At 42.6% G+C, this 27,818-nt stretch overlaps 1 protein-coding gene across 1 annotated transcript in view; it reads left to right on the plus strand.

Annotated features, from left to right (window-relative positions):
- Nucleotides 1-27,818, plus strand: part of diaph2 (diaphanous-related formin 2) — a 902,507-nt gene that overhangs the window by 639,016 nt on the left and 235,673 nt on the right. Inside the window, exon 26 of the mRNA XM_060927624.1 lies at nt 10,925-11,089. Within this exon, the coding sequence (XP_060783607.1) occupies nt 10,925-11,089 (165 nt within the window). The remainder of the gene's footprint in view (nt 1-10,924; nt 11,090-27,818) is intronic.

A 27,818-nucleotide genomic window follows, 5' to 3' on the forward strand; every position in this document is an offset into this window, starting at 1 on the left:
CCACTGCGCTTGTCCCCAAGCAGTTGCTTTGTAAAGCCAAAGGGATTGGCAATGAACGCAGCTTGCTTCTCTCTTCCCCATCTCCGGTGCCACTCTGCTCTGCGAAGGGTCATCAGCTTCTTCCGCAGGATGTTTTTCAGCTCTGTTAAAGGTTGCTTCTCCTCATCAGCAGCAGTCTTATACTGCTTCTTCAGAGTGCGAAGCTCCTGGCACAGGCGATGTATCCTAGTGGCCCTGCGGTTCATTGTGTAGGAGGTGGGCTTAGATCCTCCTTTCTCTACCTGCCCAAATCTCCCTGAGGCATAGCTGAAGATGATGGTGGTCATCGGTTGGAGTCGGCTGTCAACATCTCCTTTGGCTGTAGCTTGGATGATGTTGGATACATCCTGGTCAAACACCAACCACTCACTCCGCTTGCTGGCTGGGGGCCACTTAATCCGCTGCTGTGGAATTACTCTGCTGGGATTGGGAGGCTCAGGTACGTGGAGGGACTGGGCTCTGTGGTTTGCCTCCTGGCCGGGCACCTCCTGCATCTTACCAGGTTCTGGACCTGTGCGTTGTACCTCAATCTCCTGCTCCAAGCATTTCATTCTGGTCTGATGGATTTTCAGGCCACGCTGGTTCTTGCACAGCTTTCCGCAAATGCATGTCACATTCGTCATCTGTCCATTTGCATGGGTCGTCACCGTTTGGTCCATCCAATTGGAGATCTCATCCTACCCCCCTCTCGGGATCTCCTGGGGGTATCTCACTATATATATATATATATATATATATATATGAGAGCTGTCAAACGATTAAAAAATTCAATCGCGATTAATCTCAGGATTTCATATAGTTAATCGCGATTAATCAAATTTTTTTTAATCTATGTAAATGAATAAGGCTTTTAAAGTGAAATGTTACAATTAAAATGGTGAACACATTTTATGCTAAAAGTACTTGTTAAACTGCTGGGACAAGAGAAAATGGTAAGGAAGTTTATTCATTCACATACTAGGCAGTACTGAACATAAAATCCAATTTTGTGTTTTGTGTGATGGATTAGGGAGCTGTAGTCTCAAATATAAAACATGTAGTCACATACTACTGTGTCTCAGTTCAGACATGTGTGACAAAAGAAAATAATGAAATAAAACTTCAGTTGTGCTGGAGTTGTATTAAGTCACAGCCTATAGGACTTCACAGTACTGTGCAAACAAAAATAAATTGCAGTTGGACTTCAATAAAGACATTTAGTGTCATATCACAGTGCTACAGCATACTGAAATCTCACTTTACAAAAGTATTTTAGAACTGCAAAGTGCATACCAAAACCAACTCAATCACACTCTACTTTTGAAATGAAACTTCCCGTTTAACAGACCTTTCTCCATCACTCACCATAGACATATAAACATACTAAACGCCGCATTGAGCTGGTGGCCCGTTGCTGGGATACGTCAGAGTGTCCGCCATATTGGATGTGGCAAATCTTCCCTGTAAACCAATGCAAGTAAATGGACTGAACTTCATAAAGCCCCTTTCTACAATATTTAACTCGATGCCTTTTATTCACCCATTAAGACACACACGTATATATTTGGGAAACAAACAGGCATCAAAACAACACATATAACTTTTAATGTGATGGTTATAAATAGTGTGCGAAATACCCTGTACACTGCAAACTAGCGACAGATACGCGATAGATAGCTCAGGTAAGCTAATCAGTCAGCATACCGTAGCAAGCTACCAAAACCTGAGGCCAAAATAACCAACCTACAAGACTGAATATGATAAATGATGGAAATAGTGGAAAAACTGGAAATAGTGAATGAAAATAAAAAATTACTGTTTTATTTATTGAGTCACCACACAGACCTACTCTCGTTGAATAAAGTGAGCTGAATGACCGCCAAACTGAGTTCGGCCAGGTTCTAACGTCATACCAAAACAAAATACATCACTGATTCCTTCACATTCAGAAAGGTTAAAAACGTTCATCATAGTGTGGCACTGTATTATCTAATTCTCACTGCTTATAACTATACACCTACCCGGTGGAGATGAGCTGGGAAACTGAAGACTGAAGGAACGGTATTGAAAAGTATTTTTCCAGTCTCACCTGTGAAAGGTAATCCCATGTGATCTCGTTTGGATGGTAAACCTGTTGGTACAGTTAAACGCAGCGCATGAATGAGGCATCTTTATTCTCGGCTACTGTCTAGATGCTATACCAGAGATGGGTGAAGAATCTCCACTTTGCCACATCCAATATGGCGGCGAGGATGACGTATGATTCTACGCAGATGTATGATTCACTCACATTGAAGCAGCACGCAACAAGCCTCAACAGGAACTACGGGTGACTCGCAGGGCCAAATTAGAATTTGCGTTAACAGCATTATTTTTTTTAATCGTGATAAATTGAGATCGCGTTAACGCGTTATTATCGTGTTAACTTTGACAGCCCTAATATATATATATATATATATATATATATATATATATATATATATATATATATATATATATAGTGTTTCCCACAGACCAGGCAGCAATTTGTGGTGCTCCACTGTGCCGATGAGGGAATCATGCGCGGTGGTGTCGTGGCGGTCAGTGGAGTCGGTCATTGGGGTGTATGCAAAGTGTTTACAGCGGGCGGTGTTCAAACACACAGTATTTTTCTTCAGAGTCACCTGCTGGGACTATTTTAAAGCTACAAGAAGCATTTGAGATTATTCAGTTCAATCTAAATTCTTTTAAGTTCTTTAAGAGGACAGCTAAAACAATTTTTACCAGAACCCTGCCTGGTTTCATTCCTCGACCCAACTTTACATTACACGGCAGGCCATTAGTTTGCTGGGCTTGATGTTCGTGGAAAACATGTCTTTTAAATGTATGAAAATTACTCACCAAAATTGAAGTTAAAGTTTAGTTTTTTGCCTTTTTGGTGGCAATCTTTCAATCATTCTTTAGTTGACATTCAAGGAATAAATTGCAAAAAACAAGCTGGAGGTTTTTATTTTAAATATTGAACTCAACACTTACCTTAACCAATACTAAAATGAAATAAATAGTATAATGTAACAAAATAATAATAAAGTAAAATATCATAATTAGATGTAAGAAACCACTTAAGGTAACACCAAGGCAACTAACAATAATGAAAAAGCATTACCCTAATTGGTGCAAAGCCTGCATGGCCTATCAGAACATTTAATTCTGCGTGGCTTCCTGAAAAAAAACTCAAGTGCCCTATCGTAAGGGAAGTCATTGGGTTCGGGACCATTTATGGAGATTCGTAAGCAGGCTGCCAGGTGTTCCCGTTGGAGCCTATTCCTGAGGTCTGTTTTAATCTATGGATAAAGTACATTTTCTTCATCAAAGCACTAAATTTCCATTACATCAAAAAAAAAGGAATACTGAATTTCTATGTGCTTACCCTATTCATAGCTGAGAAATCCAGTGCAGTGATGGTTTAGCTACTTCGCCAATAAAGCTAATAAAGATGTTTCTTAAAATATTCAGATTTTATGCTTCAGATAGCATCAACTAGGCATCCCTGCGAGTATAACATTTTATTTAGGCTAGTGGGAAATCCTTATTTATTGTGAATGTCAAGCCATTATTAATAAACTTGCATGAATGCTGAAGCAGGATAAACGGGTTAATGCAATAAGGCCGGTTCCTCGCATCAAGCTGCTACTGTATGCATCAAAATTGGTTTATAGCCTGACTCAGGGATGTCCATTTCCTGTAAGCCAAGAAGGCTATGATAAAGCTCATCATGAGCACGACGTAGGCTACCTTTTAAAATAAGGGGTCGGAAGGCGAATCGGGAAGGCTGCGTTATTCAGGGATGAGAATGAAAAATATTAAAGTCTGAAAAAAGCCAGGGGTTTGGGGGCTGCAGGCACCCAGTGGGGCCCAGGGGCAGGGAGCTAATGATTTTTGGCTTTTTTTTTTTAACCCCAAAACCATTAATTTTATCAGCAAAAAGTTGCAATGTATTTGGAAATAAATTCCCCTTCGTGGTGGACTACCAGGTGAAAATGATTAATATGGTACAAGAGACTTGTTTTTAATCAATTCACATTTGATGATTTCAAAAAATCAATGCACCTTTTAATATAAACGAGCTCTACAGTATTGTATTTCTGCATTTTTGCTATTCATGTCTTTGAATACTCTAATCCTTTAAAATGAAGTGCAAACCAGAAAAAAGTTCTATCATATAATTCTCTTAAGCTTTCTTCTGATGTTATCATGGTAGCAGGAGGTCTTGCATATTAAGCAGGCAACATTCAACATCACTTATCACTTCCCTTTCAACTGTTGCGTGTACTAACTAGGTTTTATCTGGACAGGATGTTGTGTAATGTAATACAGATACCATATGGTCAATTTGAAGATCAAGATAGTGATTTTGAATTAAAGAACAGGCATGTACAATTGGCATTATATATTGGAATTTTTTTTTAAATCAAAAACTATAAGTTCATCTCAGCCTAAAGTTTGGGCAGACGCTCCCGCGCGGCACATGCCAGCAATTCCGTCCCCCTATGAAATGAGCAATAAGTTGGAGAGTTATACATGGTATCATACCTAAAATTTTATCAGAAATATAGATATGATACTATGATTCTCCCCAACATGCTACATTAGATAAGCTAACCCCATTTATAAAAGATACACACTTGTATATGACGTGTATTTGATTATATATGTTTTATATATATATATATATATATATATATATATATATATATATATATATATAAGATGTATATTCATACATTGTGACTTTATGGAAATCTTCAATAAGTTTGGTCTTTTCATGCCAGCCTGTTGTAGACCTAAATATAATGCACATGAAATGACACTCCTCACCTCAACATGTCCTTTACAATCATTTAAGCCACCATGGGCAATGCTGAAATCACTGCTGCAAACAGTACATCGCGCGAAACTGTAATTATTTTTGACCCTTATTAGACAGGGAGATTCTTCTGTGTAATCTGAGCTGAAGTGGGTTTTGTATTTTCCTTTTCTGGGGCGTGCGCGCGCTCTCTGCCATGCCGGTCCTGACTCAAGTGACAAAGCTTCGGTCCTCGAGAAAGTGAAGCCCGCCCACACTGAAAGCTGATTGGCTTATTTTGCTGAGTAACCCAATCAGGATGCTCTTTGTCTAGCATGCGCTCTCTCTCGTGCTTCCTCGCGTACTCCGTCATATGCGCGATGCAGACATTAATGTTGCGCGTGCGCGCTCTTGCTTGCTTGCTCTAGATTCCGGGAGATATTCTCCAATGTGCGGGCATCAGGGAGCCGCCATCAATATGCGGGAGACTCACGGAACTTCCGGGACACTTGGGATGTCTGCGTTATAAGGTGACGACAGATCGTTAACCATATCCCCCCCCCCCCCGAGAATTTCTCAATGGGTTTACATCAATCTCAAAAACGATCATTTTGGTCTGAAAAAGTCGGAAATCCGCTGATCGGCAGAAAATTCTCATCCCTGGTTATTTTTAATTAGCACGCCTCTCCGTCTGTCTCTGTGTGCACGCGCGCGAACGAGAAGAAAGAGCACTATGAATGAACGGAATGATACGCAACAGAAATTTTTTTTTTCTCAAAATCGCGAGTCTGATTGTGTGGCGCTAGGAATCCATTGTGTGGCGCTGCGCCACACAATGGTCTATGTATTGAGGTATTTCACCTGACGTCACAGGGTCACGTGACGCCCCGGTGTCCACCATTTTGGACGGCAAGCTAGCTAATGTCAACAACAGTAGCTAGTATGTTACTGTAGCAATATTTACGTTCAGTCATTTGGATGACTGTTAAAACCTTTCAGTCTCAAGTTTTTCCTTTACTGGATTTACTAGTTTACTGAGCGAGCGCGCGATGGCTCCCGGCTCGGCCGGAGAGCGCGCGATGGCTCCCGGCTCGGCCGGAGAGCGCGCGATGGCTCCCGGCTCGGCCGGAGAGCGCGCGATGGCTCCCGGCTCGGCCGCCGAGCGCGCGATGGCTCCCGGCTCGGCCGCCGAGCGCGCGATGGCTCCCGGCTCGGCCGGAGAGCGCGCGATGGCTCCCGGCTCGGCCGGAGAGCGCGCGATGGCTCCCGGCTCGGCCGGAGAGCGCGCGATGGCTCCCGGCTCGGCCGGAGAGCGCGCGATGGCTCCCGGCTCGGCCGGAGAGCGAGCGATGGCTCCCGGCTCGGCCGCCGAGCGCGCGATGGCTCCCGGCTCGGCCGCCGAGCGCGCGATGGCTCCCGGCTCGGCCGCCGAGCGCGCGATGGCTCCCGGCTCGGCCGCCGAGCGCGCGATGGCTCCCGGCTCGGCCGGAGAGCGCGCGATGGCTCCCAGCTTGCCCGAGCGTGCTAGCTCAGTAAACTAGTAAATACAGTAAAGGAAAAACTTGAGACTGAAAGGTTTTAACAGTCATCCAAATGACTGAACGTAAATATTGCTACAGTAACATACTAGTTACTGTTGTTGACATTAGCTAGTGCTAACAGCTAGTTGCTAATACACTGCTACAACTACACCGACCCTAATAATACAGTTCTTGGTCATTGCCTGGTAACAGCAAATTTATAACGGGCCATGTCTCAACAGACTAAGAAGTTATTTCAATGACATTTAATAACATTTTGTTTATCCTGAGGACCGAAAGTAAATGAAAATGTGAACAAACCTTAGCTGTAATCAGATGGCGACCACCGGCTCCAGGGACGACCCGCTGATGTAGGCATGTTACCCAGCCTGACACAAAATATTTGTAGGCATCCAAACTCTTATATGCTTTCAGATCAATACCTGTGTATGGCGATGGGTTTTTAACGACATAGGTATACAGATCATGTGGGCCGAAGTCAGGTAAAGACGAGGGCTTCGTGTACTTCCGTACGTCAGTGAACAATCCTGGTGGAAGCAGGTAAACGTCGTTCTCTAAGCCTGCTAACCTCAATTTTTGCAAATACCTCTCCCTCTGCTCGCCCTGTAAATGCCCTACGTCGCTGGATAGTGAAGGTGTTTTCTGCATCTCGCTCCTTTTTCTTTTATGTTTTTCGTTTGTCGCCTTCCTCGCATTCAAACTGATTCGAGCCGTGCCGTCCAAAATGGCAGCGTCACATGACTTGGTCACGTGAGTGAAATACCTCAATAGGAAACCCTGATATATATATATATATATATATATATATATATATATATATATATATATATATTTTTTTTTTTTCCACCTTTAAAGTGGTAGCCATGTTGTGTAAATCTAATGGTGCTAACCCCCCCCCCAAAAAAATCCATTTTAATTCCAGTTTGTAATGCAGCAAAACAGGACAAACATCAAGGGGAATGAATACTTTTGCAAGACGCAGTATATTTAATGAGGTTTTTTTTTATTTAAAAAAAATGGACAATTTTTAAACCCAAACTTTTGAACAGAGAATAAACCTCCCCATTACAATATTTTCTTCCAAGAAGGTTGCAACAGTGAAATGTGTTTCCTGCACAATACGAAGCAAATCAATGCTCATGAAAATACATTATGATTATATAAATATGTCACCAAAAATATCAAGGAATGAAAAAGTCTATTTATACCAAAAGTGGGGTAAGTGAGGCAGGTTAGCCAAAAGCCTAGCACGTCTATCCTGGACACAGCCATTAAGCAACACCTCGGTTCCTGCCAGGGTGTGGGTCACTGGAGCCCTTCCCACAGTTCAGCATGCATTCCTCTGTGTGTGTGTGTGTGTGTGTGTGTGTGTGTGTGTGTGTGTGTGTGTGTAAAATATATAATAATGAGAGAGCGCGAGAGATAATGAACTTGACAAACTGTTTGAAAATGTTCCAGCATGAATGCATTTTAGCATGCTGTTAGCGTGGTAGCGATTAGCACACTAGCAGCTGCTTTCTACCTGGATAGCAAGTGAGCCATTTTACTTTTTCAAGCTACCTTATCTTGAAGCATGACAAAAAATATCCACTGAAAAATAAGCTCCACAGGGGAGCTCATAACTCATGATATAGGTAAATTTCCACCAGTCTTAACACCGAGAAGTATGAAGAAATGCCATCAGCCATGTTGGGGGGGGGGACCCTTATCCGAATGGGTTGCACTCAGCAGCCTGGAGTTTGCCTAAGTTGCCACGAGGGACATGAAACTGTCTCCAGTCATTGTCTTTGGGAAAATTGGTGACTAAAAATAGCAATAAAAAATGATCTGACCTATTACTTTGTTGCATCCAAACACACTCTTCTTCTTCATCCCATTGCCAGTAAGAGCTGTCGGGACACCACTGATGACATTTTAACAGTCCATCACTGATGTGTCTCGGGCATTTAAACTTGGTGGAGCCCTCCCTCTCCAAGCTTGATCAATGGACAATTTAAAGGAGCCAGTTAACCTAACTGCATGTCTTTGGATGGTGGGGGAAAACGGAGCAACCAGAGGAAACCCATGCAGACACAGGGAGAACATGCAAACTCCACACAGAAATGCCCCTGTCAGCCACTGGGCTCAAACCCAGAACCTTCCTGCTCTGATGCAACAGTGCTAACCACCATGCTGCCCACAAGCACACTACTTGGGCGCAAGATGGATGAGATAAAGTTGGTTTGGGGTCACTTGAAAACTGTGGGAGAAGAAAGGGCTAGAAATTTGAAGGAATAATAAAAATTGGAGAACAATATGCAAAAACGGGCGGCACGGTGGTGTAGTGGTTAGCGCTGTCGCCTCACAGCAAGAAGGTCCTGGGTTCGAACCCCGGGTCCGGCGAGGGCCTTTCTGTGTGGAGTTTGCATGTTCTCCCCGTGTCCGCGTGGGTTTCCTCCGGGTGCTCCGGTTTCCCCCACAGTCCAAAGACATGCAGGTTAGGTTAACTGGTGACTCTAAATTGACCGTAGGTGTGAATGTGAGTGTGAATGGTTGTCTGTGTCTATGTGTCAGCCCTGTGATGACCTGGCGACTTGTCCAGGGTGTACCCCGCCTTTCGCCCGTAGTCAGCTGGGATAGGCTCCAGCTTGCCTGCGACCCTGTAGAAGGATAAAGCGGCTAGAGATAATGAGATGAGATGAGATGAATATGCAAAAACATTGCTATTATTTTATTAATTTGACAACTCAAAATAGCAAATTAAAAGCACAGTAAAATAGCATACATCCTGCACCTTGCAGACACGTTATGATTTCAGGACCCTGATTTAGTAACTTGATATAAAAAATCAAATACAAAATAACATAATGTGCTGTATCCAGTGCTATTTTATAATCTACCAAACACTTAAGATAGAAGCCATTTTGTTAAATATAACCCAAATTTGCAGTGATTAATGTGATCATTAATATTTGGACTTCCTGAAGCAATACATTGACTCTTATTAGATTTCACTGCTTCAGTGCCATCACAATAATTGCCAACTTCTCACTCGTATATCATTAGCCTTTTTATTTTTCATTTTAAATTCTCTCTTGTTTTTATGTTAAATTATATTTAATTTGACACCAAAGAAAAAGGGCTGTTTCCTTCTTCAGTCTCCATTGTCTATCCCTGATATTTTTTTGATTTAAAGGCAACTGCATGTATTTAAAGATCATGGCCCTTTTTGCTGTTGAAAACCCTGTGTTGGACACTTTCTGTTTCCATAAATTTCCACTGTGTGAAAATATTAAATTTTAGACTTAAGTCTCCAACTCTGAATATGGCCTCCAAATAATGCTCTTTATGGTGCATCTTTATAACACACTCTTGATCTTTCTGCTTTTTATGCACCAGTATAGGAAAATCTAAGCACAATAATTTGTTTTCTCTCTTTGTAGATTAGATTAGATAGACAGATTAGATAAAATTTTATTGATCCCTTTGGGCGGGTTCCCTCAGGGAAATTAAGATTCCAGCAGCATCATTACAGATAAACAGAGAAAATAAATAGAAAAAACTTCTAGATCAATTAAAATAAATTATTTATATATACAAATATAAAAAGAATAAGATATGGGGAAGGGGGGGAAGGAGGGGGAAAAAGGGGGGGCGGCAGGAGAGATATTGCACTTTATATTGCACATTATATTGCACATTGTCCGGTATTGCTTATTGTTAGGCTAGGCTACTGCTCCTTCCCATCCTCTGACCTCCTGTTACCCCTCCTCCCCCCCCAGAGAGGAGTTGTACAGTCTGATGGCGTGAGGGACAAAGGAGTTTTTAAGTCTGTTCGCCCTGCACTTGGGAAGGAGCATTCTGTCACTGAACAGGCTCCTCTGGTTGCTGATGACAGTGTGCAGAGGGTGACTGGCATCGTCCATGATGTTCAATAGTTTGTCCATAGATCTCTTCTCTGTCACCATTACCAGAAAGTCCAGCTTCATGCCAACCACAGAGCCGGCCCGCCTGATCTGTTTGTAGTTGTTCTTTTAGAGACTGGGTACGTGTTACTCTAGCAGACGGTTTTGTTTGTGCACATTATGTGGATGAAGATACTGAGCTATGTATAGCCAGTGAGTACTCAGTTAACACATTTCTGACAGAATCTATCATTCAGTGGAATAACCTCAGATAAATTACAGGCCATGCACACAGAAAGGTCCTACTTTTGTATAAACATTCCAAAAAGATTAGGAAAAAAAAACCCCAGATAACTCCTTTCATGCTATCTGTGTTTGAGTATATGAGAAACTATTAGTGCACTATGTTACTGACTTCAAAGAGAGCCAAAGTTCTTGAGGGTGTTATTATTTTTTTATTCCTTGCATATGAGAAGCTCTGGATATGTCCTGTTTTCTTAAATAACCTCTCTGTAGGACAATGAAAAGAATCTGAAGCATTGCTGTATTTTTCTGATGTGTATATACCATTAGTCTTACAGCTGTTTAACCAGTGAGTTATCATTGTTCTGTGGATCCTGTTGCTCTTTATTTTTCATTAACTGACTTTTCCTTACGGTTTTTCAAAATATTCACGAGAGCAGTATGAAAAGCTGTCCACCATGCACAAGAACATGCAGAAGCTCTACGAGAGCCTGGGAAGCTACTTTGCCTTTGACCCACACTCCATTAGCATTGAGGACTTTTTTGGCGACCTGGCTAACTTCCGCAGCCACTTCATGGTGAGTTCTTTTTAATTTTGTACTTCTTGAAGTTTAAATTTGGTTTAGGTATTTTCTCCCAACTTTCTCTCTCTCTCTCTCTCTCTCTCTCTCTCTCTCTCTCTCTCTTTATCTCTGGTTGTTCTAGTCTTAAACAGCAGGTATAAGCATTGTATTTCTCATGAAGGTACAGATGAATACAGCGTTATGAAAAAAAAGTAATCTGTATTATTTTGAATCAAACAGAATCTGTCCTCTTGCAGTTCTACCAATTTACAAGTATTCATTCCCAGTAGGCATAACTCCAAGCAACAACTTTACCTGCATTAGCCTGTTATAAGAGTAGTTGATGAATTAACTTTGATAAGGACCACTCTTGATAAGGATGATACACTGGAGAACATTTATTTACATTTTTTCATTTCCATATTCCAAAATTTGTGCCTTGCAAAGGTAGATAAAATGGGCCAAATTCAGTCCCATTAATGGCAAGATCTGTCTGTCTGATAGCCCAAATTTCTGATTAGAGTCTAATGCCACATGACAAGTCACTTCCTTAATCATCCATCCATCTATCCATCCATCTATCCATCCATCAGTTCATCACCCTCAATTTAATTGCGCTCCACCTGTCACACATGCCTTTACATGTATCATCATCATTAGCATATTTTGGTTTTTCCTCTTTGGCCAAGACGACTGAGCCAGGCAAATGGATACTGTCACTCTTTGACAGGGAAAATATTAAGGAATTTCATATTTATGATCAACATTTGATTGAATTCCATAATTAATTTTCTTGCATCATTCTCCTAGCAGATTTATGGGGCATTGTTTTGGGTCATTGAATCATAAGCATTTAGGTATAATGACTAACTTTTGGTGAGTTGGTCATTGTAGCACTGTCTACAGTAAGGTGAGACAGTGAAGCACTGGGACAGGTGGGATAGTTTTTTAGTTGCTGGGTTTTATTTTCAGCTTTTGTAATGTCTCACCTGGACACACACACACACACACACACACACACACACACACACACACACACACACACACACACACCCTGCTCTGCACAAAGCTCTCTTGCTTCTCTGCTTTCTCCCTTCTTATTAGCCTTTGGCCGTCATGGGAAGAGAGAGAGACGCACACATACAGCATTAATCAGACACAGGTATGATCATTTTCCGACTCACATTCCCCGGATTCACTCTCCATCCACAAGCTAGCACTTGACCACGCCCCCACTGACACATACCCCCACCGCCCAACTCAGGCCGGAGAGCTGTCCAGCCTGTAGCTGACTCTCATCTCCCCCACCCCCAATGTGAAAGATAGTCCGCTACCACCATCTGCACCCCCGACCTCTGGACCACATTGAACTTAAAGGGCTGCAGAGCTAGACACCAATGGGTGATCTGTGCATCGGCATCCTTCATGCAGTGGAGCCACTGGAGCAGGGCATGGGCCAAGCATAGGGTGAAAGGGCACCCCAGCAGGTAGTACTGGAGGGTGAGGATCCACTTGATGGCCAGACAATCCTTTTCAATGGTGCTGTACTTGGTCTCTCACACTGAGAGCTTGCAGTTTATGTACAGCACCAGGCGCTCCTCCACCATCTGGGACAAAACAGCCACCAGCCCATCTGTCCGACGCATCAATCTGCAAAACAAAGAGGAGAGAGAAATCACAGGAGTGTTTCAGTGGACCATCACACAGTGCAGCCTTCAAATGGATGAAAGCCTGTTGGCATGGCTCTGTCCACTGGACCAGATCTGGTGCCCCCTTTTTAGTAAGATCAGTCAGCAGGCTGGTGACATCCAAATAGTTAGGCACAAACTTATGATCATAGCCAGACAGCCTCAGGAACTGTCTCACCCCCTTTTTTGGTCTTTGGCCTCAGGCAGGTCACAATTGCTGTGGCCTTGCTAATTTGGGGATGCGCCTGCACATGACCCAAGTGGAAGCCTAGATACTGTACTTCCACCTGCCCAATCTCACATCTTTGGTTTAGCCATGAGCCCCATGCACCTCAACGACTGCAGAACAACCCAAAGGTGTTTTACATGCCACGGCCAGTCATTGCTATATGATGTCATCAAGATAGGCCATGGCATAGGCAGCATGCGGGCGAAGGATTTTGTCCATGAACTGCTGGAATGCCCCCAGGGCCCTGAATAACCCAAATGGCAGGGTAACAAACTGGTTTAAACTAAATGGGGTGGAAAAGGTAATTTTTTTACGGGATAGGGGAGTCCAGGGGATCTTTGTTCAATCCAGTGTCAAATACAAACGAGCTGTGCATAACTGATTTGAGCAACTCGTCAATGTGAGACATCGGGTACATGTCAAATTTAGACACCATGTTGACCTTTCTATAGTCCACACAGAACCAGGCCGACTCATTGGTCTTGGAGACCAAGACCACGGGGCTGCACCAGTCGCTGTGTGACTCCTCGATTATTCCCATTTTGAGCATGGCCTTGAGTTCATCCTGAAGTACAGTTTTCTTGTGTAGAGATAAGTGGTATGAATGGCTGTGCACCACCACCCCAGGGACGGACGTCTTGATGTGCTGTTCTATGAGGTGGGTGCAACCGGTGAGAGGCGAGAAAATGTCAGAAAACACTGCTTGCAACTTGGCAACCTCTGCAAGTTGGGACAGCATGAGGTGGTCTCCACAGAGGACTGGAGTGGATTGAGCTGCTACTTTCATTTTTACCTCTGACCCCAGCTTCTCCTTCTCTGGAACTACTGTTACCAACATCACAGGGACCCCTCGTTGCATAGTTTAAAAAGATTGAGGTGGTATGTTTGCCATGCCCCGCCTCTATCAGTCTGCTTCACCTCATAGTTGATGTCCCCAATTTGCTATGTGACCTTAAAGGGACCTTGCCACTTGCTGAGCAATTTAGAGCTTGACATAGGGAATAGCACGAGTACTTTGTCAGTATGAATTCCTGAAGGCACGCACCCCTGTTGTACAGCTGGGACTGACGTTCTTGTGCCTGCCACAAATTCTCCTGGGTTAGGTAAGTGAGTCCTGGACATGATTTTAAACTGCATCCGTTGGTGAGGCTCCAGTTCGGGTGTTCTGGAGTTTTGGGGGATTGGAGCTGCCCATTAATTGCCATCACTCCCCAGGTCTGCTCTGACCTGGTGCAGTAGCACCTGTTAGGGTCCCAGCTATGGGTCAAATAGTATCTTAACACCAAGAGATGTCTGCTGTTATGAAATAGCACTGTACTGTGGGAATGCAGCTATTTAGGGGAGAGTACAGATGCTGAAGGAAGCTCTGGCCATCCCATTGCAGCTGCAGAAGATTTGGGTTTGTCTTGGAAACCTCCTTGCCACTCAACATTGACTGCAGTCAAGTATGGGCCACCTCTGCACAAGGGAGCCTCCACTCTAAACTCATCACGCGCAGGTGTCATGGACCTACTCATTCTCACCTGCAGTTCTAAGTCCTTTGGCGATGGTCAAGTGGTGATGTCAGCAGGCTCGTGATTGGCTGGAAGCTGGTAATCACAAAACTACACAAAGGCAGCTCAAAGGAAAGATTATTCTGTTTTGCCAACTGAGCAATGGCACGGCTCGGTGTCACTTTGGGCGACCAAGCAGCCCTCTTTGGGATAGCACTGCTTGCCCCAACTTTGGGGACGGGTTTAGAAAACATGACCCCAAAATTGCTTGCTCATGTATTACCGACTCAGTTGCTCGCGGCTGAGTGGCTCTCACCTCTAGCAGGAAGAACTGCATGATGAGAAAAGAGAAAATGTGCAAGGGCGTTACCCTTGCAACATGGAATTTGCAAACACTCTTGGACAGAGATGACAGTGGAAGACCTGAACACAGAACAGCGTTGGTAGTGAAGGAGCTACAGCAATACAACATTGACGCCTGTGCTGTACAGGAAACCTGATTTGCTAACACTGGACAACTGACGGAACAGAGTGGTGGCTACACTTTCTTCTGGAGTGGACGACCTGCTGGAGAAGCATGTACAGTGTAGCTTGAAAGTTTGTGAACCCTTTAAAATTTTCTATGTTTCTGCATAAATATGACCTAAAACAACATCAGATTTTCACACAAGTCCTAAAAGTAGATAAAGAGTACCCAGTTAAACAAATGAGACAAAAACATTATACTTGGTCATTTATTTATTGAGGAAAATGATCCAATATTACATATCCATGAGTTGCAAAAGTATGTGAACCTTTGCTTTCAGTATCTGGTGCAGCAATAACTGGAGCTAAACGTTTCCAGTAACTGTTGATCAGTCCTGCACACTGGCTTGGAGGAATTTTAGCCCATTCCTCCAGAACAGCTTCAACTGTGGGATCTTGGTGGGTTTCCTCACATGAACTGCTTGCTTCAGGTCCTTCCACAACATTTCAATTGGATTAAGGTCAGGACATTGACTTGGCCATTCCAAAACATTAACTTTATTCTTCTTTTACCATTCTTTGGTAGAACGACTTGTGTGCTTAGGGTCATTGTTTTGCTGCATGACCCACCTTCTCTTGAGATTCAGTTCATGGACAGATGTCCTGACATTTTCCTTTAGAATTTGCTGGTATAATTCAGAATTCATTGTTCCATCAATGATGGCAAGCTGTCCTGATCCAGATGCAGCAAAACAGGCCCAAACCATGATATTACCACCACGTTTCATAGATGGGATAAGGTTCTTATGCTGGAATGCAGTGTTTTCCTTTCTCCAAACATAACGCTTCTCATTTAAACCAAAAAGTTCTATTTTGGTCTCATCCGTCCACAAAACATTTTTCCAATAGCCTTCTGGCTTGTCCACGTGATCTTTAGCAAACTGCAGACAAGCAGCAATGTTCTTTTTGGAGAGCAGTGGCTTTCTCCTTGCAACCCTGCCATGCATACCATTGTTGTTCAGTGTTCTCCTGATGGTGGACTCATGAACATTAATATTAGCCAATGTGAGAGAGGCCTTCAGTTGCTTAGAAGTTACCCTGGGGTCCTTTGTGACCTCTCAGACTATTACACACCTTGCTCTTGGAGTGATCTTTATTGGTCGACCACTCCTGGGGAGGGTAACAATGGTCTTGAATTTCCTCCATTTGTACACAATCTGTCTGACTGTGGATTGGTGGAGTCCAAACTCTTTAGAGATGGTTTTGCAACCTTTTCCTGCCTGATGAGCATCAACACTTTTTCTGAGGTCCTCAGAAATCTCCTTTGTTCATGCCATGATACACTTCCACAAACATGTTTTGTGAAGATCAGACTTTGATATATCCTTGTTCTTTAAATAAAACAGGGTGCCCACTCACATCTGATTGTCATCCCATTGACTGAAAACACCTGACTCTAATTTCACCTTCAAATGAACTGCTAATCTTAGAGGTTCACATACTTTTGCCACTCACAGACATGTAATATTGGATCATTTTCCTAAATAACTAAATGACCAAGTATAATATTTTGTCTCATTTCTTTAAGTGGGTTCTCTTTATCTACTTTTAGGACTTGTGTGAAAATCTGATGATGTTTTAGGTCATATTTATGCAGAAATATAGAAAATTCTGAAGGGTTCACAAACTTTCAAGCACCACTATACTTCTAGAGTTGCTATTGCCATTTGTTCCACTATGTCCTCCTGTTTGGTGGGGATGCCCGAATGTCCTAGTGATAGATCAAAGCCTGTTTTAAAATCAATAAAAATAACCATCTGTGCATGATTTCTGCATATGCACCAACACTCAAAGCCACTGAAGATGCAAAAGAGGAATTCTATGACTGTCTAAAGTCCACAATAACTAGCGTTTCAAATAAAGATAAATTGGTCGTTCTTGGAGACTTTAATGCAAGAGTGGGAAAAGAACATACACTTTGGCAAGGTGTACTTGACAAGCAAGGTTTTGGGAAATGCAACAAAAATGGAGTGTTACTCCTTATGCAATGGGCAGAGCTTAATCTCACAATAACTAACACACTATTTTGCCAAGCTGATAAAATTAAAACAACCTGGATGCACCCAAGGTCCAAGCATTGGCACCTCATCGATTTTGGTCTGACATGTCATAAAGACATCAAGGACGTCAGTCTCACGAGAGTCATGAGGGGAGCAGAGTGTAATACCGATCATAGGCTAGTTAGATGCAAGCTCTCTCTTGTTCTGAGGAAGCCTTACAAAAACCATAGAGTAAAAGATGTGTCAGACAATTTTGATGTGGCAGCACTAAAGGAACAGCACAGTTTGCTGTGTGCTTCGTGACGCTATTAAGAACGGACTGTCTGACATAAACTCCGCAGGTGATAATGCACCCGAACTTTGGTCAGGAATCAAGTGCTATGTTTATGATGCCACAACGAAAATTGTAGGCCCACACGAACAGACATCAAGACTGGTTCAGTGAGATTGAGGAAGATATACAAGCTTTGCTGAGTGAACAAAGCCTTGCTTATGACAGTTATCTAAACAATAGCACCACACTACACCATGAAAAGTGGTGCCAAGCAAAGGGCAAAACCCAGTGCAAGCTGTGAAAGATGAAAGATGCTTGTTATTTGAAAAAGGCTTGCAAGATAAAATAATATGCAAGGAAGAATGACTTGAGAAACTTCTATTCTGCAGTTAGGTTGATTTATGAACTGAAGACTGGTGGACAACATTCGCTCCTATCTTCTGATAGCTCTGAACTAATAAGAGACTGTAGAAATAGTTTAAGGTGGGTGGAGCACAGAAGCATGGCAGGCCAGAACTGAGTTCCCACAAAAAATTTTATTGTACTTTTCAGCGTCTTATATTTCGCTCGCGCCCACACACACACACACACACACACACACACACACACACACACACACACACAAGTGTCCAGGTTGGGGAGAGCTCCCTTCCTCTGCTCTCCCTCTCCTCTGATAGGGCGCGGTCACTGGGGAAGACACACAAACACACAGGTTAATTCCCATCAGGTGCAGTGATTCTGCCACTTACCTTCCCTGGCTCCGCCCTCCATTCACAGACTGACATTTGTGGCAGATCACAGAATCCAGGGACACATGTCTGCCCGGGGGCATTTTGAGTTATTGACAGATTCAGAAAGTACAGTTTCTAAGCTTTCCAGTGATGCCTTTCATGTGGAGATCTGACAATATTTGAAGAATGTGTGGCCTTTTGAAAGTGTATACTTCTTAAAACAGAAAAGGGAGAAAATCGCCCTCAAAGTTTTCCATCTCAGCTACTCTGGGTGTAGGGCGGGCACATAATGGTGCTCATTTGCATGACATTAAGGAAAGCCCTACCCCCTACGAGCTAGCACGATACTACTTTCATGTAAGCAAAGATCACCACGTCAATTTTCCTTCCATGCAAAGTATGCCCAAAACAATTATGAAGTACAAAAATAAGTCCTAAAGTATACTTTAACGTTTTGTGGTTGAAAAATTACTCACACCGTAAGAAAGAAAGATAGCACGATGATGACACAACTAACACAACACTAGTTTCATGTAAAGCCTCGGTCACAACCGGCCGTACAGTACGTGCTCCTATGGCCGGTCTACATGCAAAAAACGCAAGAAACACACGGAGAGCGCGCATGAAACGCACGAGAGCGCGCGTGTGATGTGCTGATTTTCGAGCCACAGACCGGCTGCAGAGGTTCTTTGTCATGTCAAACAAACTCTACGGGCGCTTACGTTATTTTCAGGTTGCAAGACAAACTTACGGCCAACGCGCGTCTTTCTCCATGAACAAAAAAAAAAACGCAGCGATTTGGGAAACGCCAAAAATCACACGGCCAAAAAATCGTACGTCCGGTTGTGACCTAGGCTTAACCAAACCACAACACTCTCCGTTACATGCAAAAATAACCACACAGCCTTAGATTAATAAACTTACCCCATCAGAAAGAGAAACGGCGCCTTGCACACATCAATGCCTCCGATGGAATGTAGTCCTAGAACGGTCCGTGTATCATCCGATCATTCAAGTATTCCATTCAATCTGGAAAACGAGGTTGCGTTTTTTTTTGCTAGAAATGGTTATCTCCGATGTAAATACCGTGTGTCTGTTTGCTTCGCAGTGTGTCAGCTCCTCTGCGCTCTGTTTAGTAACTCATTCCATAGTGAAATCACACGCCTGTATGCAGTTAAGTAGCCATGTGCTCAGCTCGGATCATACAGCTGATTCGCGGAAGAAAAAAACAAAAGACTTAAATCATCATGTGAATGGCCCATACGGTAATTTACCCACACCCCCCAGCAGGCTACAGTCCTGACAAAAACGAGACAATTTGCAACAAAAAATGTATGCTTTTCCAACAAAACAATCTATTATCTGAAATACTGATTGCATTCTTCAAGATCTCAACTTGCACATGATGGAAAAAAACAAAAATCACAAATTTCGAAAAAAAAAAGCTTCTTTTGCGATTATCTCGGATTCGTTTCGGCCGACATGTGTCCCTGGATTCGGTGAGGGGTCACATTTGACCACGCCCCAGCTGCCACATACCCCCACCGCCCAACTCAGGCCAGGGAGCCGTCCGGCCTGCAGCTGACTCCCCCCCCGACAGGAGAGGAAATCCGCCACGACCATCTGCGCCCCCGGCCTGTGGACCATCTCGAACTTAAACGGCTGGAGTGCCAGATACCAACGGGTGATCCACACATTGGCATCCTTCATGTGGTGGAGCCACTGCAGGGGCACATGGTCCAAACAGAGGGTGAAAGGGCGCCCCAGCAGGTAGTAGCGGAGGGCGAGGACCGCCCACTTGATGGCGAGGCATTCCTTTTCTATTGTGCTGTACAGTGGCAGCCATTGAATTTGTTGCACGTTTCCGTGACTGGCCCTCAGCAGGCCCTTGGCCGTCCCCTGACTGGTTCGTGACTGTCTGCCGATTGGTCCGTGCAGATAATTTATCCCCCACAATGACGTAGTCAATGCAGTCCTGACTGGTGACGCCCCTAAGCAGCTTGTGTGAAAACCAGCTGCTATCCCTCATTTTTCCACGGGGAGGAGCAGTGATTGTCCATTTCACAAAGCAGGTTTATCAAACGCTGAGAACAGCTGATTTCAGTTAGTTAATTCAACCCGGAGGAGTTTCACCGTGAGTTAAAAAGCCATAAGATTTTAATGCACTCATACAGCGAGTTTGAATATGTTTATATATAATTGAAATAAAAGATAGATTGATTGATTGAAGTGCGCATGCTCTCTACATAAACACTGTCTAGTGCAGCATGGATAGGCATAAATAAATAAATAAATACAGCCTCCGCTACTGTCTAGTCCCAGGGAGGCTCGGCGTAGGCCACTGATGAAACTATTTGGCTGTCCTACTACTAGGCAACTACTTGTCTACTACTAATACTAGGCCTTTTGTAGTAGTAGTAGTAATAATGATATTTGCCTACTGAAAGGTGATCAGGTGAAAAGTTGAAGCCGCAGCAAGACCTTTGCTATTAAGCCTTTTGTAGGTTAAACAGGCTTCGGCAGACAATGTTCTGGAAAGGCTGTGCTTTTCTTTTGTTTGATTAGCCTACGATTTAATCTTTAAACATTATGGTTTCAGCAGTTCGCTTAAACATTGGAGGCTGTAGAGTCAGGCTGCAAGATTTCCCGACACTTGTTTAAGATGACAAACTTCATAGTAAGGAGAAAATAATTCCACAGTATTTAGTGCCTCGTCAGTCTCAAAAATTAATAGTGAAGGACCAATGCGAATTAAGTCCCAAACAAACATCTCGTAGGCCTATATTTTACATTTTCAAAAAAGTCCGGAATTGGAAGTCGGTCAGTGGAGTGTAATGAAGTGTCTCATTCACTAAGCACAAAAGGTCGGAAAACAGTGGAGAAAACAGCGATTGCTTAAATAGGCTACTAATGTTTTACATTAGTAATTTAATGTATGTGACAAATAAGTTAATTGATTAAATAGATAAAGAAGCGAATACTCCGAAGCTCAAAATTCAGGAAAGTGGCTCCGGTGTCGCAAATGCACAAGAACAGTTATTTGAAAGTTAATCTAATGAATTTGTGCGTGCGTGCGCGTGCGATTTCATAAAGAACCAGGACAATTGGCATTCGGTGAAAGATTCACACCTATGACTCATTATATTCGCGCGCGCCCTCTCGCCCACTGTTGCTTCGTTTTCCCGATTTACACGCGTGTCTGAAGATGGAGTTTTCAGAAATCTCCACTCTGCCCAGAGTTTGCAAAAGTAGCTGTTTTCAGTGACTGAAACCTCCGTATAGGTGTGAATGAGAGGTGCAACCGAATAAATAAATATGCGTCTTTTTTATCCGGCTACATGTAGGCTATCACTGCGCAAAGCCTCTAATGTTGAAATGGTAGTAATATTTGTTAAAATAATAGTAGGCTAATTTCCACATTAATCGGTAAAATGGCACAAGGGATGTGATGGGGGGATGGCCGTTTTATAAGTGGAATGATTTGAGATTTTTATTTCAGAAGGGGGATGCCTCCCCCTACATCCCCCCTAACTTGAGTACTGCGTATAAGGCCACCGGATATAGGCCCTTCGATTTCCATCACTAGAGCGCGTCAAATTACTTTTGGTTTTGCCAGCATGGACGCTCTTCTTTTAAATGAAAGCACAGATGTGTCAGACATCGACAAAACGGTAAAGAATAAGTGGAGATGGGCTTGGCTAAATTAAATGGGCGATAATGGCAAGCCATTTAGTTCATGGTGCAAAAAGATGAAAATGGCAGGTGTGTGCTTTTGTGTAGTTTGCCATAAAAAAAGTCTATGGAAGCAATGGCAAAAAACTAGATGCCTTTGGCTTCACTGCGAAGAAGCAGAAAAAGTGAACTTTCACTTTACTTTTCTTGCAAGTTCTTTCTGTTCCACTCTTTTGAAAGCATGGTTCAAGTTCGACTGCACTTGCACTTTTCTCTTAACCACTGTTGTGCATTACTAAAGTATTGTTGAAATAAATTTGCACTTTGCGCTGAAAACTTGATGTTTCATCATTTATAGCCAGTAATGACAATGGTAAAGTCTTGCCTTAGCTTTAGTCATTGTTAAAATTATGTAAATGTACTATAAGTAGGGTCCGAGGGGATAATGGACAACACGGCGTTTAAAATTTGACGCATCGCTGATGTGGTAGGGGCCAACGACATGGAGCTTTTTTTCAGTCAGATGATTTTTTTTTTTTTTTGCTTTAATCCATGAGTGCAGACATCCCAAGTCTCCCGGAAGTTCTGGGAGTCTCCCGCATATTGATAGTGGCTCCCTGATGCCCGCAAATTGGAGAATATCTCCCGGAATCTAGAGCAAGTGAGCAAGAGCGTGCATGCGAAACATTAATGTCTGCATCGTGCATATGACGGAGTGCGCGAGGGAGCCTGTGTGTGTGCCTGTTCATGTAGCGCATGCTCGACAAAAAGCATCCTGATTGGTTTACAGACATCCAAACTCATTTAGAACAGTGTAGAAATGAGCAGGAGAAAAACAGGGAGGACTCGGGAAATTACTGCAGGCCGGAATCGAACCCGGGTCCCCGGATTTATGGTGTGGCACCTGAGCCACAAAGTCCTGCTAGCATTGCTTTTAAATAGCCTACTTAAATCCTTAAAATGAGTCATGTAACGCATGTCTTCTGTGATCTGATCTCCAATGGTGAAATAAACCGGTTGTGATATGAGTACAGTCTGTTATTTTAGAAGATAAATTTAATATATAATTTAATATATAGCCTAATGAAAAATAATATTTTATAATATAATATCACAACATATTACTGTCTGTAACTGTTCATCACTAAAGCGTTTTCTAAGATCATAATGTCTGATATCTCATCTCATTATCTCTAGCCGCTTTTATCCTGTCCTACAGGGTCGCAGGCAAGCTGGAGCCTATCCCAGCTGACTACGGGCGAAAGGCGGGGTACACCCTGGACAAGTCGCCAGGTCATCACAGGGCTGACACATAGACACAGACAACCACTCATACTCACGGTCAATTTAGAGTCACCAGTTAACCTAACCTGCATGTCTTTGGAGCGTGGGGGAAACCGGAGCACCCGGAGGAAACCCACGCGGACACAGGGAGAACAGGCAAACTCCACACAGAAAGGCTCTCGTCGGCCGCTGGGCTTGAACCCAGGACCTTCTTGCTGTGAGGCGACAGTGCTACCCACTACACCACTGTGCCGCCATGTCTGATTATATTATTTTTTATTACATATTAATATTACAACATCACTTTTAGTGATTTTAACAAAAGGTCTGCAAACATGTTTTTTTTTTTTCTCAAGACCACATTTACACCGTAATGTAATCATATGAAAAATACCATTACAGACTGGTGGAGCAGCGTGCCGAAAATAATATGTATTTGGTCCAAGGTGTGGGTTTTTTTCATACGTCGCTGGCTCTTTTGCCAGTAGCACATCACTTGCGCAGGTCTGGGGTTACCCTGCAATTTTCGGGTTGTTCTATTATTATTAGGCTACCGCATAAAAGCGGTCACATTGTGTGCTCAATACCTGTATACAGCGCTGAAATAAACGTTTTGCAATGAATAAGAAGTGTTTTGAGTTAACAGCATATTTTTAACACTAGAAGGCCCAAAGTGCAGACTTTAGTCTGCAATGAAATCCCCCCCCCAAATTTGTGAATAAGTCTAACGTACCATTACCTGCCTCCCATTGTTGTGTAAAGAAGCCTAATTATTGTGTTACCTGAGAAATAGCCTCTTTGTTTCTAACCCTAACCAGACTTCGTCACAACCAAGGCAACCAAGAAGGATCAGTTCTAACCCTAACCCCAAATCCTGGCTCTAACCCTAACCTGAGCTCACCCCTAACCCAACCCCTAGCCCAAAACCTAGCCTCAAATAATAATGGAATAATAACCCAAATATAACATAGGGGTGCTGACCAGGCACTTGTGGAGCATTGAGGATGGGGCTTGGGAAGGACAGTGCACCCTGCAATAATAACAGAAGCACTGAACTTTGTGTACGCTGCCACAAATACACCTGTGGCAAATGTACCGTAGGAAAGACTCACCATGGGAATGTGGAAACTACTAGATGGGACAACTCTATGCTACATTTCTGTGCTTTGTATAGCCTCCATGTGTAGTGAGTCTGCTTTTCTTAGTGTGAAATAAATGTTTATTTTCTTCCTGAAGTTATACCGTCTGTAGTTTTTCCAAGCTGAAATTGTGTTTTTTGGGGCACTACACTCTAAAAAATAATGGGGCCAGTACCGGTTCTTCAGGGCAATGCCATAGAAGAACCTTTTTCAGGGCTTCAAAGAACCGTTCATGCAACAGTTCTTTAAAGAACCATTTAAACCATTTGTTTGAGCAGTGAAGACAGATTTGTGTAAACATAGCCTATGTGCATTGACCAGCAAATGGTAAGAGAATGCCAGGATCTGAAGAACCATTTCCAATGTGAAGAACCTTTCGTATAATGTAATTGTTCATCACAGAGTTTTGACTCTCCATGGAACCATCCAGAGATTTGAAGAACCACTGAAGCACCTTTATTTTTTAGAGTGTAATTCCAGTCCTCTGTCCTCTGACATTGTAAGCTTGGCAGAGTAAATTGTCACTGAAATTAGGGTGTAACCTAAAACCAAATTACCATTCATGAATAGCAACCTCAGTGGGGGGTGGAGTGGCTGTTCACAATACAATGAAGACAGTTAGCACCTTGAGAGGAATACACAATTTTTGCAGAGAGGAGGGGGCATGCAGCAGAAGTGGGCCTTTTAATGAACCATGCTTATCACATACGGTAACACATTATCAACAAAGAAAGAAAAAACACAATGCCAAGGATCAGGAAAAGAACCACAGCGCTGTGATTAGTTGGGCTATCAATGACTGACAGAGCCCCGGCACGTAACTAAGCATTATAAAGTTAAAAAATATTATTTTTATTGAAAAAACAAGAATGTAATGATTTCTAAAATTTCTAAAATGATTTTACCTAACGCAGGGCGGCACGGTGGTGTAGTGGTTAGCGCTGTCGCCTCACAGCAAGAAGGTCCTGGGTTCGAGCCCCATGGCCGGCTAGGGCCTTTCTGTGTGGAGTTTGCATGTTCTCCCCGTGTCCGCGTGGGTTTCCTCCGGGTGCTCCGGTTTCCCCCACAGTCCAAAGACATGCAGGTTAGGTTAACTGGTGACTCTAAATTGACCGTAGGTGTGAATGTGAGTGTGAATGGTTGTCTGTGTCTATGTGTGAGCCCTGTGATGACCTGGCGACTTGTCCAGGGTGTACCCCGCCTTTCGCCCGTAGTCAGCTGGGATAGGCTCCAGCTTGCCTGCGACCCTGTAGAAGGATAAAGCGGCTAGAGATAATGAGATGAGATTTTACCTAACGCAATTTTCTGCTTTAATCCACATTTGCTGGTGTTGAGCATTTTTTTTTTGCTTCTCAAAATCATCTCATCACAGATCACTCGCTGCTGTGTGCGAGCTTCCCTGCCCCCTATTTGTTGAAAATCTTCTGTAGATGTCGGGGTTTTATATTGATTTATTATTATTATAATTGTTAATAATTAAACGTGATAAATCTGGTTATTAGGAACAAAGGAGGGCATAGTGGGAAATGATACGGTAACTGTCTCTTGTCGGTTCAAATACAATACTGTTTTGTGATTACACTGTACCGGTTAATAAAAATAGACAAATGGCATGAACCTCTCTACTGTCTCTTATTACACTAAAGAAAGGGCCTGGCCAAGTCATTGCGTATTACTGAAAAAAAGAAAGAACGAATGATACACAGATTGTGTATCATTCGTTCTTTCCATTTTTAATTGGCAATCAAAAAATGAAAAAAAATAATAATTGTTTTTCATTTCAATTTTAGGCTCATATAAAAAAAATGAAAAAACAGTCATTTTTTCTTTTTTGTGTTAAAATAAAAACAAATAACAAAATAACCAGTCACTTTTTCATTTTTTTTATTTTTGATTGCCATTTGAAAATAGAAAGAACGAATGATACACTGATTCATGTCCTCTAATAAAAAACAAAGTTGGTCTGACACAATATGTTGAAAGCGACAAAATGAATGCCATGTTGTTATCATTATTTATTATTACTATCAGTGGTTGAGTTGTAAAATCAAACCAGGGGGGATGGTGAAATTTTTAGTCGCGTGTTGACCCATCGGTCGGTCCATCGGTGGGAAACTGGTTTGCTTTTAGGAGGGTTTGCATACAACGTAGGTCTGTGGACCTTGTTCATTTACCAGACATACAGTATTTTGTGCTGATAAAGTGTGTAGTACACACTGTGTACCCTTTTTATTGTTGTAAAAAAACATAATACACTGGTATTTTACTGTAAAACATGCACAGTGTGGATGTCGTGTCATATTTAGTCAGTCTCCTGGCTGACATACCTACCACATTCTCCATATTAGGGTGAAATGCAGATGACAAATTTGAAGTGCAACTTCATAGTCATGGTAGGCTCCTTTTAAATCATTTGGTAAATAATTTATTAAAACCTCAGCAGGCAATGTAAATGAACAACTGAATCTTTTCATATCAAGTCAATAGAATTTTTATTCAAAGCTGAACATTGGGAACATTGAATTAAATACAGAGGTAGGTAGGTAACCAATAAGCTAAAACAAGCAACAGTAAATTGTAAATCTTCAGCTATTGGTTCTCCTGTTTGCTCCTGCTCCTGTATTGTCTCACACTCCGGGTCCTCCAGCTCCTGTCGCACTGTGTTGCAGTTGCTGCTGACTGTCATCTGGAATAAAGAGCAGTGGATAAGATAATTTAATTAAATATAATTATAATGTTATTTCTGATTTATTTATTATCTGAACGAGGATTTGAGCTTTGAAAAATGACCGGATTCTTTCTGTAACGTTTATTCCCGCTGTTATCTAGGTCACGTGACACCCACCGTAACATTGACGGTTACCACGGAGCTGCCTTGGATACTTTGATACTTTGCTTTGATACATACTGGATACAAGCTAGCAAAATGAGTTAAAAGCAGGCACCTTTGGAAAGTTTCTTTGGAAAGGGGAAAAGGCCCATTGAAGAGACAGAAGAAGAGCCTATGACGAAGAAAAAGAAAGCTGCATTTTAGCAGACACTTTGTCAAGTCCTACACCAATCCTGCTCTGCCTTACATGTTGTGACCGGCTCTCTAATGAGGCAATGAAGCCTTCAAAACTTCTAGTGTCATTTATTTTAGCCTTCCTGTCTTGAATAACACTTTTTGTTGCCTGAAGAATAACAAACGAACGTCCAGGCTGATTAAATTAATGGCCTTATACCAGAAATCAAAGCTAACATGAACCTGAGTAAGCTATCGATAGTTGGATAGACTCCAAACTAACATTCATTATGATAGCTGTGTTGTTATCCGCCGCCCACAAATTAGGCTCCATATCGGTAACTTTACAGCATGATAGTGGGCTCACAGAAAGTGGGACTGATATTCGTAACTCTTGACTTACCTCCTGAAATGTTTTTTTCTTGCGATCTTAAAGCCGAACTTGCTTAGGTCTTGCTGTCCACTCCGCTTGGCCATGATGCTGCAATCCGCTGCTGTCACTGATGCCGAATGAAATAAAAAATAACGGAACCCCAACTGAATGTCACCTCTTCAAACGCTTCGCTTGCGCGTGCCCTCTCTCGCGGTAGCTTACTGTATGCTCAGTTTCAGCAAAGCTACGTGGAATGGCATTTCTAATTCCAATGTTAAATAGAAGTAATGTCCACATTTATTGATAAAATTGCTCAAGGGAAGGGAGGGGGG

This window comes from Neoarius graeffei, chromosome 8 (assembly GCF_027579695.1).
Source record: "Neoarius graeffei isolate fNeoGra1 chromosome 8, fNeoGra1.pri, whole genome shotgun sequence".
NCBI lineage: Eukaryota > Metazoa > Chordata > Actinopteri > Siluriformes > Ariidae > Neoarius > Neoarius graeffei.